Raw genomic sequence first — 18,566 nt, 5'->3', positions numbered from 1 at the left:
AAGGACAAGCTCTGTGCTAAATCAGGAATCATCTGCTCACACCACACTGACTGTATGCTTGATCAAGTATCGTCTGTCCTCCTACATCTTGCATAAAAGCACAAAGGCCCCGAATTAGCCAGAGCACATCATGTGCAATTTAACATAAACATTACCATGGGCCACATCTGACACAGCTCATGATTGGGCATCTGGCAACACACAGAAGCAGAGCTGTGAAATCCCAGGCGCCACCAAGACTAAACAGCTTGCAAGTAACACACATGGAAGACTGGAGAAGCCGACATTTCTTGTCTCGCTTGCAAACTCACTTGAAAGCTGCCAACTGATTTCTTTGCTTTATTTCATTGAGCCATCTCAAGTAAAAATTACCCCAGGAACACTCCTCTTCCCTGAAGATAATCCAGTCAGGGATCTGGAAAAGGAGACTGTGCATGGCTCATTCTGGGCTGGGTTGAAGGTGATCTGCCTTCGGACTGATGTTTAGTTAGGAGCCATCCACCAAAACCAAAGGGATGTTTAATTCTGCAGGAGCCTATGAAGAAAACCTCACTCTTCAGGACCTGAGCCTTCCCTTATGACTGAGGAGAGTAACAAATTGCAGAAGCCTTCATGTTTCTCAGAAGACACAGCTCACATTCACACCCCACAGGCCGTGTCCACAGAGATGAACACAAAGGGCAAGTGCCCACGGTGGCAGCACAACCAGCAGACAGCCGATGAGCTTTGCTGGAGGGCACTCCCCTCTCCGGGCCAAGGTCTCAGCAGCTCCACAGAGATTATTCTAAATTAACAGAGAGGTCAGGCTGAAAATTTAAGGTGGTTTTGGTTGGGTTTTCTAAAGTAAAACAGTAAATCAGAAGCATGCAGGCTATTGCCTTTACAGGTTGAATTCTTCTCCAAGATGAGAATGATTTCCATGAGTCCTGAGGTACCAGACAGAGCTCCATCCTCTCAGAGCCTTTCAAAAGCCACTGGCCAGCCAGAAGTGCTGGAGCAGCATGGGGGAGAAGAGGTTTCCTGAGGCTTCCAACAAGAACACTTTCTTCCTTAAATTGATTTTAGGCTTTACTGCATATTTAAAGAAAATGTGTGAAATCTATGAACAGAAAAAGGTTGCCAGATATATTTAAACTGGAATTCTGTCACGTTGGAATACCCAGCACCAACTCAGAAGACCACTGAGAGCAAGGTACTGGCCTTCAGCACGAGCAGATGCATCAACTGGACATGAGAAAGTTGCCATCTGCAGTGGAGAAGGAATTAAATTACTCATCTAAGTGCCAGGGCTTAGCCCCCTTGGAACTGTGGCATAACAAAGTCCCTTTTAAAAGAGGGCTCTGTCTCTTTCGATGTGGAAAACTCTCCCATGTCTTTCCCTACAGAAATGCTTTCTTACACATTAAATAATTACAGCAGAAACTCATTAGTTCTTGTTAACAACAGACAGTCCAACAGACCACACTTGGTTGTACAAGAGAAGAGGCATCATACCAGACTTTAAACAACACTCTGAAGCACAGCCTCTGCACACTGGGTCCATGGCAGCGAGCTCCAGCATACTGAAGACCCAGACTGGCTGTACAGGAGCTCCTTTCCTGACAGGTCCAGCAATGTAAACCTGAGGGGAAGCTCAGGCCAAGCAGCTGAAGGGCTTGGGACTTCAAACAAATAATGACCTTGCAAAGCTCTTCAGATGCAGTATAAAAACTCCTTGCTTGGTGTAGTGGTTTCAACAGACCACATGTTGCCAGAGGAGGTGCAGAGCTAGGAGGTGACTCCTGAACAGTCCATACCTATGCTTTCAAGTGACCCCTAACTGCTCAGGAGCTTGGAAATTGAAGTGACAATAGTAACAGCAACCAACTCATCCTCTTCCCCTCCTACTGGGGAGAGATTAAGCACCCTTTATTTATTTAAACCTAGGATGATTTAACATAGAAAGTTGCTTGAGAAACAACTGGATGCAAGTGAAGTGTCTCTTACATTCATCTCAAATCTCACTAGGTAAACAAAAGGAGATGCTCACAGACTTCAAAAGTCCCCTGGCCACAACTGCATATCAAGTGTCTTTTATTCACCAGCACTGCAAGGCAAAACAAACCAAGACGACCAACAGGTTCCAAGGGTCACCAAGGAGTGAATCAACACATGGCCCTTGTGGAGGTGTCTCACCAAAACCCAGGAAGCCCAAGCACAGGCAGGCCATGACCCCAGACCAACCCTCCCAGCCAGCCACCCTGGCACAGCCTCCCATGCACCAGCCCAGAACTCCCTAAACTCACTAATCCAGCAGAGAACGGTCTCTGCTGCTGTGCTAGCTTTCCAGTGACACCAACATGGCCAAGGAGGTGGCTAAGAAGGATGAGGAGAGGCATTAGGCAAGCATCTTGCTGCAGACATGGAGATTACCCCCTCTGACAGAAAACAGTGTAGTGCTTGTGCTCCATTTGCCAGCTGCAAACAGCTTCACAGCTATTATGGACCCACAAAGCCTGTGCTGGCACAACTGTTACAGGCCTAGACCCCAACACACCTAAGCTGACTTATGCCATCCTTCCCCACCGTGCAACATCTCCCAGCTCAAGGCTAATGAATACTGCAGCAGCCTGATATGGGGGGGGAGAGGGAAGGAAAGGAACACTGCAAAACACAAGAAGATAAAACTTGTGTTACGAGAAACAATGAAAGGAAAAGATGAAGAAATCCACTGCCTGGCTGTTGCTGGAAGGTGATAAGCTAGCAGCAGTCCTGTGTCTACTAGGATGACTGCAGAAACCTATTAGCAGCTTGCAAGAACAAACCCTCATTTCTATTATCTTTGCTGGTTATTTAATGCCTCTCTCCAGCAAACCCTCTCTCACCCCGGGTTACCTTCAAATACTCCAGCTCCAGACCTAGACTCAACAACATGCTTTCATCTGAGCTTCCTCAGCAGCTCAGTACCTCAGCTCTTTAGGAGGAAGAGCACAAAACATTGACATCATTGTGATGCTGGGAGGACCAATGGCCCCATCTGCTCCCAGCTCTCTGGCAGCAGGATGGATGTGAGGAGTTGGAGGACGCCAGGGCAGTCTGGATGCCGAAGGGGGGTATGTAACAGGACGGGGGGCAGGTCGAGCCACGGTCCCCAGGCATGCATTAATAACACCCTACAATAACAACAGAGATGAAGTCATGCTGCCATGCTCAAAAACTTCAGGGATGGCTATGCTGGAATGGGAAGTGGGACTGCAGCACAGGCAGGCACACCACGACTGGCTCGAATTAGCAGGTGAGAATAAAGTCACCAACTCGGTGGTGCAGCTTCAGTCCTCAGCACAGCAGAATAAAGCTGCTGGGAATCCTGGATTCCCATGCCAGGCGCTGGCAGGGTCATCATTTCACTCACCTGAATCATGTTAGATATGGCTGCCACATATGTGCTTGACTGCCCTTTGATCCAACCTTCCAATGCCATTTAAACACACCTTAAACGTGCCCGACTCCAAAGCCATGCCCACTTGGTAGCCCAGATCCCTCCTGACCAAGAGGGGCACTCCTCAAAGTCAAAAACCTGCAAAAGGCTTTTCATCTAAAAGCATGAACTGACATATTTTGTCTCAGGAAAAGTGCTGGCTTCGCTTGGTCTTCCTCCATCCTCCCTCTCTTTTCTTTCCCCATCCCCTTGTTCCCAGCCCTCCCACTGAGCCCATTCAGCTGTTCACACAGTCCCACAGGGAGCCAGATCGGGTAGCTGATGCACAGTAAAAATAATTCAGGAAACAACAACGAGTGAGGAGGAGGGAAGGTGGAAAAATTGAAGTTCCTCAGATCAGTTTAAGATGGAAACACAAAAATCATGGCTTCATTACACAAAGGGAAGGACACGGGGGCAATAAACCCGCAGTGGGGCTCGATCAGTTACTGCCACTAAAGAAGTACTTGTGGCACCACAGCTAAGCCCTCCCAGAGAAGGTGGAGACAGAAGAGCTGTTGGAAAGTCTCTTGATACCAAGATGACCTGCTCTCTTCCAGGAAGCTGACACAGCACTCTCCTGCAAGCGGAGCCTGGCACTAGCTAGAACAATGAACATCTCTCTCCCACATGCATTTTTTCAGCAGAGGCCCCAAACTCCAGCTCAGAGGTCCCAGGCCTCTCAGACCTGGTCCTTATCCAGCATTCCCGTGCAGCCTGTGACGGTGCAGCCTGTGACGGTGCAGCCTGCCGGGCCGCTGCGTGAAGCGGCACCCCAGCCCACCACGACTCCTCCCCAGCAGGAGCAGCCCACTCTCATCGTGCTGCCATTTATCCCATGGCTGTACAGCAGCTGCTAAAACACACTCTTCACTTCTCTCACGCTGGAGGCAGGCATTTCCAGGATTTCCATATGGACAACAAGCAAGATCCCATGCTTCAGTCTGGATCTGATACCCCGGCATCTTCCCCACACGTTTGAAACACATCCCACCCTTTGTGAGCTCATGAGTCCCACTTGTACTGGACACCAGTTCTCTCCCCCTCAGAGATGTACCAGCAGAAGCTTGGCAAGGGCCAGGAGAATGAGTTGCTTTCTCTGAGTAACTCAAGGCCACCAGGCAACTCACCCAGAGAGTGGTACAACCACTGCCACGGCAGCTCCTACCCCTCCTCAGCGCACTCACTCTGCTGCACAACACCACAGAGAAGGCTTGCGTGCCACCTTCAGCACCCACAGGGCAGGCTCTATCCAGGCACCAGCACACAGCCATACTGAAAGAACAAGACACTTCAAGTCCTCTGGAAGAGCTGTCAAGGATGCATTGAAAGCCAGTCCATATAGAGAGGTGGTATCCACCCACCCATTTCTGAGAACAAAAACTCAACGTGCTGCACGACTGGGTCAAAAGCGATGACCACCTTCACAAAGTCAACCTACACGTCTGGGAGCTTCACTGACCCACAGGGAGCAAGCTGCTCCCAGCAGCAGTTGGGTCTGGAGGTCACACAACACAATTCACTAGCCACAAGGATAATAACAGATTATCTGCTGAATGTTTGTCTTCCAGTGGGAAGTGTATGAAATGACTATGCACAAATCCCATTCAGGGTTTAATCCTGCCCTGGAGTTCCTATGCAACTTCAGAGCACAGAACTGCTGGTGGGGGACAGCAGCAGCAGAGGTGGGAAACAACTCAGCAACACAAACTCCTCTGGCTGAGGCTGAGCAGAGGACTCACAGGAACAGCTGCATCCATCCACAGGCTGATTGTGGTAAGATGTCAAACCAAGACTTCACCCCTAGGTACAAGAGCAGAGCAAGGTAAGCTCAGCTGTCAGCCAGCAGCCTTGCCCTTTGCCCAGAAAGATCACCACGCAAATCCCGGACACCGCTTCCAAACGCAGGAAGGACAAGAAGGTGACTGGGACCAGCCAAAAGGGATACACCAAAGGCAAACCGTATCTGACTACCCCAGCTCCCCTTGTGGGACAAAGAAGACTGGCTGTGCAGCTGAGGGGACAGCAGGGGGTGTTGGACACCTGACTTTGGGTCAACAGCCAAGCTGTTTCTCACAGCATTCTTCAAACCCGGGCTGGAAGATGCGTGGCCTGGATAACCAGACAGGACTGTGATTAGCTGCACAGCCTTCCCCTGGCTGCTGGCTACCAACGGCATCCCTTCGAGGACCAGCATCCCTCCTTACGAGTTCTTTCATCACCTGGATAGGGACTACAGCACCTTCCAAAGTCTGGGCACTTGGGAAAAGCATGCTCCATGCCAGAGGACAGAGACTTCAACAGCTGGAAAATGGGCTGCCAAGAGCCTCGGGAGTTCAGCCATGGCTAGAGCAAAGGCCCACATCTAGGGCAGGGTAGCTCCCTGTAGCCCGACTCGGCCTCCCCACTGCCAGCGACCTGCAGAGGTCACTGCGGCGGTCGTGCAGGAGCATGGGACACCAAAGGAAGACAGAAAGAGGCAGCTGAGGTCAGCCTGGGAAGGAGGAGGCTCAGGGAAGATGTTTCTGCTCCCTACCACTATTGAGTGTGCAGAGGGGCCAGGTTCTTCTCAGACCCACAGGAACAGCACAAGAGACACCCTCTGGAGCACAAGAAAATCCACCCAGCACACAAGTGTTTGCCATAAACAGGGTCACACCCCGGACAAGACCCAAACGAAGGGTGGCATCACCAGCCTCAGGCACACTCAGAACCGGGCTGCACACAGCCCCAAGCACCCTGCTCAGAGGAAAGCTTCTGACAGAGGGTGGCTAGAGGTGGTCTCCAGAGGTCCCTTCCCACCACTCACAGGGACCATAGCAGAGATTCTGCCACCAACACACTAGAGACAACAATCCACACAAAACCAGAGCCTGGGACATTAAGTACCAAAAAACAACTTCCAGGAAACGACTCCCTTCTCAAGTTGTACCAGGGCTCGAGCTGTAAATTTCCACAACTCATCTGGCCTTCCATCTTCCTACCTGCAGCATCTCCAAACCAACACAAGGCTAAGACTCAATCTATCAGCAACCCAAGAAACAAAGCCAGGGCAGCCAAGAGACACACCTCACCAGCACCTGCCCCCCGCGAAACTGAGGGCAGCCAGGCACGAAGTAGCAGTGAGACAAAGGAGTGACATCTTTCAGAGCACCAAGTGAGGGTGAGCCAGAGGAGCAAAAGGGACACGAAGCAGTGGTTGATGTGGGATGGCCTGGCCACCTTGCTGCACTTTTTGCCTTGTTTACTTCACTGCGGTTTCACAGAACCCCCAGGAAACGGGGCGTTCCAGAAAGGAGGGGACCCCACTAAATCCTCTCCCCACACATCCTGTACGACCTGGGGGGGAGGAGGAAGCTTCCCAGAAGCGCTTTAATGAAGGAAAATGGCCGAGCAGGAATTCATGCCAGGCCACCTTCGGTTTGTGTTCCATGAGATGCACTCCAGAGCCTCGCTGCCTTCCCCTTCTCCTCACGTGAGCCAAAACAAAGGACAACCAGGCAGAAGTACAGCCCTGGAGAGACCGAGGGGAGGGCACACCACAAAACAGCAAGAGGGGAAGCCAAGGCCAAGACCTCCAGGACGTGCCTCGCACCAGTCCCCCCAGTGCCGGCGGCCTCTGCCCATCTCTGTGCAACTCCTGCTCGGTGCACACCGCCACCACCCCGCAGGGTCCCCCTCCGGCAGCCTCTCCACCCCACGTCCCACCCCGGGACCCGTCCCGACCCCGCTCCCCGCGGCCTCTGCGCTCTCGCTGCTGTGCGGGCTCAGCCCTGCCGCTGCACCTCGCCTTGCCCGTGCCCCACTCCCGGACCTGCCCTCCCCCGCACCCCCGAGCTCCGGCACTGCTCCCTCCCTCTCCCCTCACCGAAGCCCTCGCGGCGGTGCCCCGCAGCCCCGGCCCGCATCACTCGGGCACGCCGCACGGCTGCTCGCCCCAGGCTGGCGGAGGGGCTGCTCCCGGCCCCCTCACCCCGTTTCACCCCGCGCCAGGCCTCCCCTCCCCTCCCCTCCCTCGCCAGGGCCCTGCCTCGCCGCCGCCGCCCCGCAGCCCCCGGGCCCCGCACCCCCCGGGCCCCGCAGCCCCCGGGCCCCGCAGCCCCCGGGCCCCGCGCTCCGCCAGCCTCCCTGCCGGGCTGCCCCGGGCCCCCGGCCCCTACCCGCGCTCGGCCTCCCGCCGCCCCGCCCCGGGCCTGCCCCGCGGGCCCCCAGGCGCCGCTCGCACGCGGGAGGGAGCCGGGGCCGGGGCCGCTTACCTCCGACCCGGTACATGTTGGCGGCCATGCCCGGGACGGAGCCGGGTGCGGGGCGCGGGCCGCTCCCGCCGCCGCCGCCTCCAGGTGCCGGATCCGCTGGAAAATGGAGGCTGGAGCGGCCGGCGGGGGAGGGGAGCGGCGGAATTAAAGGGGCCGCGCCGGCTGCCGCCCGGCCGAGCAGCCGCGAGGGAGGGAACGGCAGGCGGAGGGCGGGGCGGCGGCGGGCCCGGGCTGAGCAGAGCGCCCGGGCTGAGCAGGGGGCCCGGGCTGAGCAGGGGGCCCGGGCTGAGCAGGGGGCCGGGGCTGAGCAGGGGGCCCGGGCTGAGCAGGGGGGCCCGGGCTGAGCAGGGGGCCCGGGCTGAGCAGGGGGGCCCGGCGGCAGGCAGGCAGGCAGGGAGGGAGGGAGGGGAAGAAGTCGGCCCCGGCGCCCAGCCCGCAGCGTGTGAGGGCGGCGCTCCGGCCTGCGCCCCGCGGGAGCCCAACCGAGCGGAGCCCAACGGAACGGAGCCGAGCGGCCTGCGGGCGGGCAGCGCCTCGCCGTGCAACACACACCCGCCCGGCCGCACGCTCACACACACACACACACTGCCCGTGCTCGCACACACTGCCTCTGCTCACACACACACACACACTGCCTGTGCTCACACTCACTGCCCGTGCTCACACACACTGCCCGTGCTCCTGCTCACACACACACAGCCTGTGCTCACACACGCTGCCTGGCCTCGCACTCACAACATGCTGCCTGTGCTCCCGCTCACACAGTGCCCGTGCTCCCGCTCACACACACACTGCCTGTGCTCACACTCACACGCTGCCCATGCTCACACTCACACGCTGCCCATGCTCACACTCACACACAGTGCCTGTGCTCACACGCACAGCCTGTGCTCACGCTCACACACGCTGCCCATGCTCACACACACTGCCCATGCTCACACTCACACACACAGCCTGTGCTGACACGCACAGCCTGTGCTCACGCTCACACACGCTGCCCATGCTCCCACTCACACGCTGCCCATGCTCCCGCTCACACGCACAGCCTGTGCTCCCGCTCACACACACTGCCCATGCTCCTGCTCACACGCTGCCCGTGCCTGCCACCCCTGGGTGTCAGTGACTGCCATTGTGGCAGGCTTGGTCCCTCGGCAAAGCTTTTGGTGCCTCCTGGCAGGGCATCACTTGGGCTGGAGGCCTCTCCCGGGGCAGCGAAGGTTCTCCTCCACTGCGGAAGTCCAAGGCCTGCAAGAGGAAGATGCTTTGCGAGCCTGTTCAGAGGCTGCCTGGCAGAAGCTGGTTTGCCCCAGCATGTGGATGAGGAAGGCTCTCTTGGCCCATTGCACATGATCTGGTGCGCCCTGGCCCTGAACCATCCTTGCTCCACCCAGCTCTAAATCCCTTCCCTTCCAGAAGACAGGGGAGTGTGTCTGTGGCCCTGCCAGGGCTTTTGGCTTGGTGTGGAATGCTCACACATGGTCCTCAGTGACATGAAGCTGCTCCTCTGCTGCCCCTGCCAGCACTCCAGCCTTCCCCCTACTCTGCTGCCCTCTGCTTGCATCCTTCTTGTGCCAAGACAAACTTCCCCTGGGCTCTAAAAGGCGAAGCTCAGGCTGAGCCTCTTGCCTTGGGGCTGGGCTCTCATGCAGGTTTATTGCCGGACCCGTGCGAAAACCACCTCCAAAGCACAGCCTTCAGCCACAGCCACATCTGCCCCAGCCGCTCCCCGCTGCTCCCCCATCTCACCAGCTGCCAGGCCCGCTCCCTGGATTTTGGTGCTGTGCACTCCAGTCCTAGGTTTGTCCCCTCATGAGCTGCACACCTTGCTCCTGCCAGTGCCACCTTGCAGACTTGCATCCCCTTGTCCAGCTGAGGGCTCAGGCCATGGGCATGCCTGCAAGCCTGGCCAGCCCCTGTGAGGAAGCTGGGGCATCCATCGAGAGCAGCCTGGCCTGCTGCAAGGAGCTTCCTTCACCCTTGGCTCCTTGTTCCATTAGCAGCCACCCCTCCTGCCAGGTGGAGCACAGGGATGTAAGCTATGCTGGGTTGGCATTCCCCTGCCATCTCCAGCCTGCTGTATCCTGAGGACCATGGCCATGAGTACATTTCCCCAGATTCCTTCACCTTCCTGCCTTAATGCAGTTGCTTACCTCCTCTCTTTGCTTCCCTTCCTCCATACTCCCCCAGCACCAACCCCTGTGCTTGTCACCCCACACATCCCGGTCCCTCTCCCACTGCTCTCCCAGGACCACAAACAGATTCAGGCTTCCCCCATTGAGATGCCTCCTCCCACCCCCCAACCTGGCACTCTAACACCACTCTATCTACCCAGCATAGCCCCTGGACCAGAAATGGGCACCAGCCTGGTCCCTACTTGCTGTGAGGGAGTGAGAGGTGCTAGAGAGGGATGTCAGATCCAGGAGCTCCAGAGGAGGCAAGCAGGTCTCTCTAGGAAAGCATCAGGGGGTAGGGGAGAGGGAAGCAGGTCTGCCACTAGCAGAGGAGGGCTTGGTGATGAGGACATGCTGATCCACCAGCTCTGCCCTGGAAGCGCTGCCAGGCAGCTGCACAGGTAACACAAGAGGTGCCCCCCAGAACAGAAAGCCATGCTGCTGCCTCCTACCAGAGACAACTGCCCCAGCCCAGCCCAGCTGCCCCAGCCCAGCCCCAGCAGCCCCAGCCCAGCCATGCCCCAGCAGCCCCAGCTGAGAGACGAGCCGGGGGCCAGGGCTGTGCTTTCAGGTCCAGTTTTATTAGTGTCGCATTAGTACCATAAAACACTTGAGGAGGTTGAGCACGTTGAGGCTGCTTCCCAAAAAGGCTATTTACATGAATCTGTCCTGGTAGAAAAACAACCTAGAGCCCAAACAATGCAACAGTGAAACACATGGACAACTCAGGAACCTGCAGAGCGGTAACCTCCCCTGGTGTGCCAGGCCCGGCCAGGCCGTGGCACACAGCGCTGGTGGCACACAGCGCCGGCAGCCCTGCTCACAGCGCGCATCCCCGCGGCCACGGCAGGCAGCACGCCGGCCACGGAGCACAGCTGCAGCCGGCTGCATGTGGCCTCACACCAGTGCTCTCCCTTAAGCAAACCACTGACCTGCTGCTTTCCAGGCTGGCCTGTCCCCTGCTCCCCAAATCCATCCCAAAGCAGCTAAATGACTCTGCAGGAACCAGCCCTGCTTAGGAGTATCTCCCATGAGAGCCCCACTGAAGCTCCAGGAAGCCTCTGGGAGATGCTGCTGCTCATTTCTGCCAGGCAAGCCCAGAGGGAACGTGACACAAGAAAGCTGCCACACAGCTATCTGCCAGGATTGAACCCCCTGTACGAAGGTGACCGAGGCACTGCATCCAGCCAGCTTCAAGAAAGCTCCAGGGCACCCAGCCAGTCACTGCTGCAGGGTGGCACTGCCCTAATCCCAGCCTTCCCAAGCCCTCAGCACACCAAGCAGCAGGAGGTGCTCACCACCTCTGCTGCCTCTTGCCAGGATTTTCTTTCTAGGTACAATGTCCTCCACCCCAGCTCTCCCGTGCCCTCCAGCACACACAGCATCACACCAGGGCCCTTGCTGCCATGGCAGGCTGAGCGTGGGGCAGTGTGGACCTCAGCAAACAGGTACATCTCCGGCAGCCTCCAGCCACGTGCCTGTGCCCATCCCAGCAGCAGCACACAGCCAGGGAGACAGTGGCCGTCCCCAGACCCAGCTGTAGTCAGGAACTCTGCAGCCACTGCCGAGCTGCAGCAAGATGTCCATGAAGTCATCAGCACCGTGGGAGAGCCAAGCCTGAGTGAGTGCTGGCAGGCCTGAGGGCCAGCTTGTGTCTCCAGGAAACTCAACCCGGAGGGCCAGGCAGCTCTCAGGGTGCAAAGCGACACCACAAACCCCTTCCACCTTCCCTCTGCTCGCCAGCAAGGTTAAATTAGGTCAGCACTGCTCAGCACAGTGAGCCTGCTCCCCAGGTCTCACCTCTGAGCCAGCTGGGGGCCCTTCACCCCAGAGCAGCTGGGGGAGAAACTGGCTGCTTTGAGAAGCCACAGCCGGGGAAGCAAGAGAGACAAACCGCAGGGAGGGGTCTGGGACACAAGGGACAGGGAGGCCAGGAGACACTGCTTTCAGAGCACCTTCCAGGCAGAGATCAGCTCAGGCTGCCTGCTCCAGCCCCTGCCTTCATGTAGCTCCAAAGCCAGCCCTATCCAACACAGGCAGGAGAGATAAAGCCACTGTGCTGCTTCAAGTTGCACCTTCCTCACCTGGCACACAGCCACCTAAGCCCCTGGGCCGGTGCAGCTCTGCAGGCAGGGGCCCATCACTGCCCTGGCAACTCTCCCTGGCCCCCCAGCAGGGGATCCTTTGGCTGGTGGGGCCTGCTTCTGGCAAGGTCCTCCAGAAAACTGTTGGGAAGCTGGGAGGGTGCAAGACCTGAGATCAGTCACTCATTGCTGTCACCAGGGGCAAAGCCCCTTCCCCAGAATGGTCTGAGCCACGTGCATGCTCTGACACTCCGTTTCCTTAGAGGCAGAAACCCCTTTCTCTGCCAGCCAGGGACAGAAATAGCTGCACAAAGTGGCTCCACATAATAAAAGAGAGAGCAGAGAGGCACAACACCCTGCCTGGAACAGCACCACCAAACTGCCAGGCCTTGCCTCCGTGGCTGAGAAACGCCACAGCCGCCCCTGGGCACGCAGCTGCCCGCAGGCAGCCCCAGCCTGGCACCGCTGCGCTCCAGGAGGCCCAGGCTGAGGATCTGGGATGCTTCCTTACACGGAAGAGGCATTTCAGAGTAACAGTAGCTTTCCACTGCAAGCCCTCAGGGGAGCTTCCCGGTGGGTTGGCTTGCATGAAGTCAGAAGAGAACACAAACCAAGGTGAAAGGCGATGGGCAGAAGCATTTCTCTCACAGACACAGACTGACACAGAGCAGAGCGACACACACTCGGCAGGCAGGGCCCCGGGAGCCCTGTCCCAGCTGCCGCTGCTTTCCTTTACAGTAGGTTGAAGTACAAAGAGGAGCACAGTGACGGTTCCCCCTCAGCCCCTGGTAAACAAAGTTATTGCAGTCGGTCAGAGCGCCCCCAGCCCCGCGGCAGGGACAGTGCTGCAGAGCTGCCCAGGCTGCCGGTGGCTCCCAGCCCCAGGGTCACTCTTGGCACTCCAGGAAGGAGGCACAGGCTGACTAATTTCCTTTAAAAAGCTGCTCCTTGCTTTTTGTATGCAACAGCCTCAGCGAAGAAAGAAGTGATGTGCTCGTACACCAGCTCCCCGCTGCTCGGCAGCGCCAGCCGGGCCCAGGGCACCGCCTGGGGGCACCCCAAAACACCTGAGCCGGCGGCCAGGACAGCAGCCGAGCCGCAGCCAAGGCACAGCCCAGCCCCAGCTGCAGCCAGGCAGCAAGGAACAGAGCACTGCAGCTGGACCACCGGGCCTGGGGCCGCGTCCTCCTCCCCTGTGTGGTTTGGAGGGAACAGCCTGGGCGAGCAGGTTGCACTTGTGCTGCTGGAAGAGGGCTTAATGAAAGCAGGGTGGGTGAAGCAGCCCTTGCTGTGAGCTGCAGCAGGCACTAGACTCATCCAGGACCACGCTCTCACCTAATAACCCCTAGGCCCCACCAGCAGGAGAAGGTCCAACAGAGCACACCTCCACTGCCCTGCCCAAAGGAACCCAGGCAGGCCCTGCAAAGTGTGTTCCCCAAGCCTTCAGAAAGCCAAGAGATCACACAAACACAAGTAAGTTCAACAGCATCCTGCCCTCAGAAAGCACCTCCTGCAAATGCTCACAGAGCCTGGCCTGCCCACAAGGGTGGGACCCCAAAGGGCCCCATCAAAAACTCCTGGACCTTACCCCGAGATGCCGGAGCTGCCTCTTCTTCCATGGCAGTCACACTCAGCTCCTCAAACCCCAGCTGCCATCTGCTCCCAGTCCCTCCCAGGCATGCCTTGGAAAGCCTGGAGAGCAAAAGGCCACACTTGCAGCACTCACAGCCACACAGACCTGTGGCTTGTCATACTGACTCCCTCCAAGAGCATCTCTTGGCCTGGCACCCCAAACGTTTCTGGTGCACCAAGTGAACACCAGCACAGCTACAGCCAAGCCAGCAGTGGGAGACATCCAAATACCTCACTCCTCCACCTCAGGACATCTTGCTACCTGAAGTGCACTGAGAACCCAGGCTGGCTTTCTCCTCCTCTCTCATGTCTTGTGCTACAGCTTCCACTGCACCCTGGGACTGAAACCCCCAGAGCAAAGCCTCAAGCCACAGGCAGTGCTGTGCCAGGGCAAAAGCATTGCCTGCTGGCAAAGGGATGCCAGCCATGGAGAAATGCTCATGGGGAGGAATACTGAGAGAGCAGAAGCTCAAGGACAACACCCACCCAGAGAGCAGCCAGGGCTAGGCTGCCATCCCCCAGAGCCTTCCATTTTTGTTCCACCCTCTGAGGAAGGGTCCAGCGTGGTTTGAGGGGACAGCAAAAAATGTGCTCCTGTGGTGGCCCTGAAGCCAGGCAGCCTGCACCCAGCCTGGGGCAGTGCAGGGGGAGATGGCAGCAGGCTCTGGGGAGCAGAGTGCAGTCAGGGCAGGACAAAGGCAGCAGACAGAGCAGCCCCCACTAGCTCCTGTGTGCAGTTTGACAGCTGGGTGGGAAGGCAGCTGGACAGGCAGAGACAGGCTGGCTCCCAGTCCAGCCACCAGTGATGGATCACTTCATAGGCAAGAGCTCCTCCTCCTCCTCCTCCTCCTGGCTTCCTGCCTTTGGGGTTTTTGGCAACTTCATTTTTTTCCTGTCTTTTTGTTTTTATTTTTTTTAGAAAGCATTAAAAAAAGGCTCTGCAGCTGTTAAAAAACTGCTCTCCCTTCAGGGGCTGGGGGAGGTTTCACTGACAGGTAAGTCATGGGTGTGAGCATGGGAACAGCGGCGGCCCCACGGAGGCACTGTCCCCCAGCAGCCCAGCCAGCTGTGGGGGTGCTGCGACTGGCTCTGGTTGGTCTTTGTCACAGACCTGGGACACTGGAGCTGCCTTACCCCTACTGCTTCCCTCACTGCTGGCTCCTACCCAGCCCTCCTCAGGCATGGCTTCAGCACAAACACCTGCTCCCAAGGACATCTCCTCTCCAGCCCTCCCCAGCTACACCAAGGGGTTGTCAAAGCCATCCTCATCCTCTGGCAGCAGGAAGAGAGGCTGGCCATCTTCTTTCCCTAGAGATGCAGCAGAAGGGGGCCAAGTGGATCCACGGGAGCTGATGCACGGCTCCCAGCCCGCTCACACCCGTGAGGTCTCAGGTTAATAAGCAGTGCAGTTCCTCAGCTACCTGCTCCTACGCGGGAGGCGTTCTGGGGCAGGGCCTGCTCCTGCCAGCGCCCCCACGGCTTCACCTGGTCAGCACATCTACATTTAAGACTGGGTTGGTTTTGCTTGTTTTTTGCCTTTGTTTAAAGGGGTTTCCTTCCCTTGTAGTAAACTTAGGAGTTAATAGAAAAAAGTGATTCCCAAGTGATCCAAGCAGATCTGTAATGAATGCTGCAGGAGAGGGCAGAGCGGGTCAGGGGTTGGCACGCGGGTGCTGGCTCCTGGTGCGCAGTCCTCGGCGGGGGCAGAAGGTGCCTCTGCCCAGCAGGGTTAGAAGTTAGATTTGGAGTGTCCAAATATGCAGATGGGAAAGTGCTTGACGTGAGAGGACCACTGTGCTGCCAGCTGGAAGAACTTGACGTCGTTCCACTCCACCCCATCGATCAGCACTGCAGGGGGGGAAGAAAGAGAGCAGAGTTAGGAAATGCTGAATGGAAGTGGCCAACCTGGAAGAGTTTTGCTGGGACCTGCCCTGCTGTCAGCAGAGAGAGGCCTGGCTGTGTTCTGCTCTGGGGGTAGGCACTGCTCTGCCTGGCCACCCAGTGCTGCAGACCACTGGGAGCAGAGCAGGTGAGGCAGAAGAGCTCAGGGGTGCTGCAGCACCGCTCGGTGCCGCTGGAGCTCCCCTGGCTGCTGATCTCAGGGCCACCTGAGAGGGTTTCCCAGATTCCCTAAACACATGCCCTGTGCTCTTTTGGGCAAAAGCACTCCTGCAGAGAGGGACACCAGTCTCCTCACTGGCACTCTGCATGGGGAGAGCTGTGTCTCCCTAAGGGGACACACACCTTCTGTGACCACCCCTCACACTCACCAGTCTCACAGGGACAGGGCTAGGACTAAGGAGGTGACCTGGGCAGATCCCTCTGCTGTCAACAGTGGGGAGGATTGCCAGAGTGAACAGGCCACAGAGGTATGTTGGATACTGGATGCACAGCTCTGCAAGGTGCATGCACAGCTGCTGCCATGGCTTGCCTTTGTGCCAGAGTCCTGCCTAGAGGAGCAGCCACACTCATGGCTCTCCACCATCCCTTGCACCAGGTGTGCAAGAGAAACAGAGAAAGGTGACAGGGAGAGGGGGGAATGGATCCCGGCCCAGCCCTTGCTCTCACCCAGGGCACAGATTCAGAGGAGTTCCCAGATAAGGGAGGATGTTCCCACATCCCAGACCTACAGAAACACTCTGCCATGCTGGACCCACCCCAGCCCATTGCCCAGGAACACCCTCTGCCTCCAGGACACGGGGCGGGACAGGAGGCCGGCCCTGTGCCTGCAGGACAACGCTAAGAGCCGAGCCGAGCCTCGGAGCCCGAGGGGCTGCGCTCACCTCGCAGCATGTTCTGCTGGTGCTTGGCTGTGCAAATCAGCCTGCTGATCCCTTCAATGCACTGGCTCTTGGACTCCACCTCCTTGTCTTTCGTTTTCTTGGGCAAAAACATCACTGGAAGGCAAGAACAAAGCAAAGGAGCACACGGTGAATCTCTGCCGCCCAAAGGAGCTGCCCCAAGGCCGATGGCTGGTTACACTTCAGCATTTGCAGCTGAAAAGTCTTCATTGAGTTTGCTGTCCTCAAGCCGCCGAGCCCGGCGGGAGCTTGGCTGGGGCAGCGCTCCGCACCGCCACCTACAGGCGGGGACATCCTCAGCCCAAGTGTCCCTGCCTGAGGCACTCCCGGCGCGTACCCCGGGCTCCGGAGGGCAGCCCTGCCGCGACTCCTGCTGCTCGGCCGGGAGCGATCTGCCGGGCGGCCGCCCCACCTAGGGGCAGTGCCACACAGTGCACCCCGGGCTGCCGGCAGCGCCCAGCTCCAGCCCACCCCGGGGCCGCCCCAGCTAGGGGCAGTGCCACACAGTGCACCCCGGGCTGCCGGCAGCGCCCAGCTCCAGCCCCCCCCGGGGCTCTGGGGCCATCCCACCTAGGGGCAGTGCCACACAGTGCACCCCGGGCTGCCGGCAGCGCCCAGCTCCAGCCCACCCCGGGGCTCTGGGGCCGCCCCACCTAGGGGCAGTGCCACACAGTGCACCCCGGGCTGCCGGCAGCGCCCAGCTCCAGCCCCCCCCGGGGCTCTGGGGCCATCCCACCTAGGGGCAGTGCCACACAGTGCACCCCGGGCTGCCGGCAGCGCCCAGCTCCAGCCCACCCCGGGGCTCTGGGGCCGCCCCACCTAGGGGCAGTGCCACACAGTGCACCCCGGGCTGCCGGCAGCGCCCAGCTCCAGCCCACCCCGGGGCCGCCCCACCTAGGGGCAGTGCCACACAGTGCACCCCGGGCTGCCGGCAGCGCCCAGCTCCAGCCCCCCCCGGGGCTCTGCGGGAGCCGGGCTGCACGGGCACCTGCAGAGCAGGAGGGAAGCTGGTGGGGAGGGAAGGGCATTAGGAGAGCTAAGGGCGGCTGGACTCGATCTCCTCAGGTCCCTTCCAAGCCCTGACATCCTGTGAGCCTGCGAATGCACAAGGACAGATGTACAAACTCAGCACATGAAAGACCTGTTGGAGCAGGTCCAGAGGGGGCCACAAAAGTGATCAGAGGGCTGGAGAAAGGCTGAGAGAGGTTTTTCAGTTCTGCTCAGCTTGGAGGAGAGAAGGCTCCACGGAGACCTTATTGCAACCTTCCAGTACTTAAAGGAGGCCTATAAGAAGGATGTGGACAACCTTTTTCAGCAGGGCCTGCTGTGACAGGCCCGGGGGGGATGGGTTTAGGCTGAAAGAAGGATACACAAGATACAAGGAAGACATTTCTTACACTGAGAGTGATCAAAGGCTGGCCCAGGGTGCCCAGAGAGGTGGTAGATACCCCACACCCACAAATACTTCAGGTCAGGCTGGATGGGTGTCCCTGCTCACTTCAGGGGGGTTGGACCAGATGACCTTTAAAGGTCTCCTCCAACCCAAAGCACTCTGTGCCTCTATGAAATTGGCTTCACAAAAGCTGGTGACACTGACCACCACTCCAGGCTAGGCCAGCCCCAGGGACAAACACCTGAAGTGCCTCAGGGCTGCTTTGCCCACAGGCATTGCCACTCAAAAGGGCTGTGGTCAGGGGTGGTACCAGCAGTGCCACAGCTCTCAGCCCAGCGCTGCACCCATGTGCTGCAGCCACTGCTCCAGGAGCCTCTGCACATCTCCTTTCAATCCACCAGGAGCAACTCCCAGGTGCTCAGGCAGGAAGGTAGCAGGAAGGGCAAACCCAAGTGCTTGACTGCCTTGCTCCTTCCCAGGAAATACCTGGCTGCAGAGCTGTTCTCACTGTCTCCTGTTTCACATGCCCAAGGCCAGGAACAAATCACTTTGTTTTGAGCAAGTAAACCCACAGCCATAAGTGTAAGAGCAGATTAGAGCAGTTGCCATCAGGCTGTGCACTGAGAGCATTTCTCTCCCTCTCCTGTCCCACAAAGCAGCTGATGAGCACAGCAGATGGAAGCAAGGCAGGGAGACTGGGAACTGAGTTCACAGGAGAGCTCCTGTGGAAGAGGTTCCACTGCTGCACCCCTGCTCTCGTACCTACAAGCAC

At 58.1% G+C, this 18,566-nt stretch overlaps 2 protein-coding genes across 16 annotated transcripts in view; both read right to left on the bottom strand.

The window, feature by feature from the left end:
- MTA1 (metastasis associated 1) overlaps positions 1 to 7,871 on the bottom strand; it is an 87,397-nt gene extending 79,526 nt beyond the window's left edge. For 2 of the 5 annotated variants that reach the window (XM_068164609.1, XM_068164611.1), the window contains exon 1: positions 7,714 to 7,866. In XM_068164609.1, the coding sequence (XP_068020710.1) occupies positions 7,714 to 7,741 (28 nt within the window). In that variant the 5' untranslated portion in view covers positions 7,742 to 7,866. Of the gene's footprint in view, positions 1 to 7,713 lie in introns of all 5 variants that reach the window. The other 3 variants (XR_010990633.1, XM_068164612.1, XM_068164610.1) reach the window with 3 other exon arrangements.
- A 7,333-nt stretch (positions 7,872 to 15,204) lies between these two features.
- Positions 15,205 to 18,566, bottom strand: part of PACS2 (phosphofurin acidic cluster sorting protein 2) — an 83,734-nt gene continuing 80,372 nt past the window's right edge. For 10 of the 11 annotated variants that reach the window (XM_068164600.1, XM_068164601.1, XM_068164597.1 and 7 more), the window contains 2 exons: positions 16,384 to 16,497; positions 15,205 to 15,448 (listed from right to left, as the gene is read on the bottom strand). In XM_068164600.1, coding sequence (XP_068020701.1) covers positions 15,330 to 15,448; positions 16,384 to 16,497 — 233 coding nt within the window. In that variant the 3' untranslated portion in view covers positions 15,205 to 15,329. Of the gene's footprint in view, positions 15,449 to 16,383; positions 16,498 to 18,566 lie in introns of those variants that run through there. The other variant, XM_068164606.1, reaches the window with a different exon arrangement.

The sequence above is a fragment of the Melanerpes formicivorus genome, unplaced genomic scaffold, assembly GCF_026170545.1.
Source record: "Melanerpes formicivorus ecotype bairdi unplaced genomic scaffold, bMelFor1.0.p_v2 SCAF_81, whole genome shotgun sequence".
Taxonomy (NCBI): domain Eukaryota; kingdom Metazoa; phylum Chordata; class Aves; order Piciformes; family Picidae; genus Melanerpes; species Melanerpes formicivorus.
The sequence above is the reverse complement of the archived record's forward strand: the minus strand, read 5'-3'. Positions and strand labels throughout refer to the sequence as shown.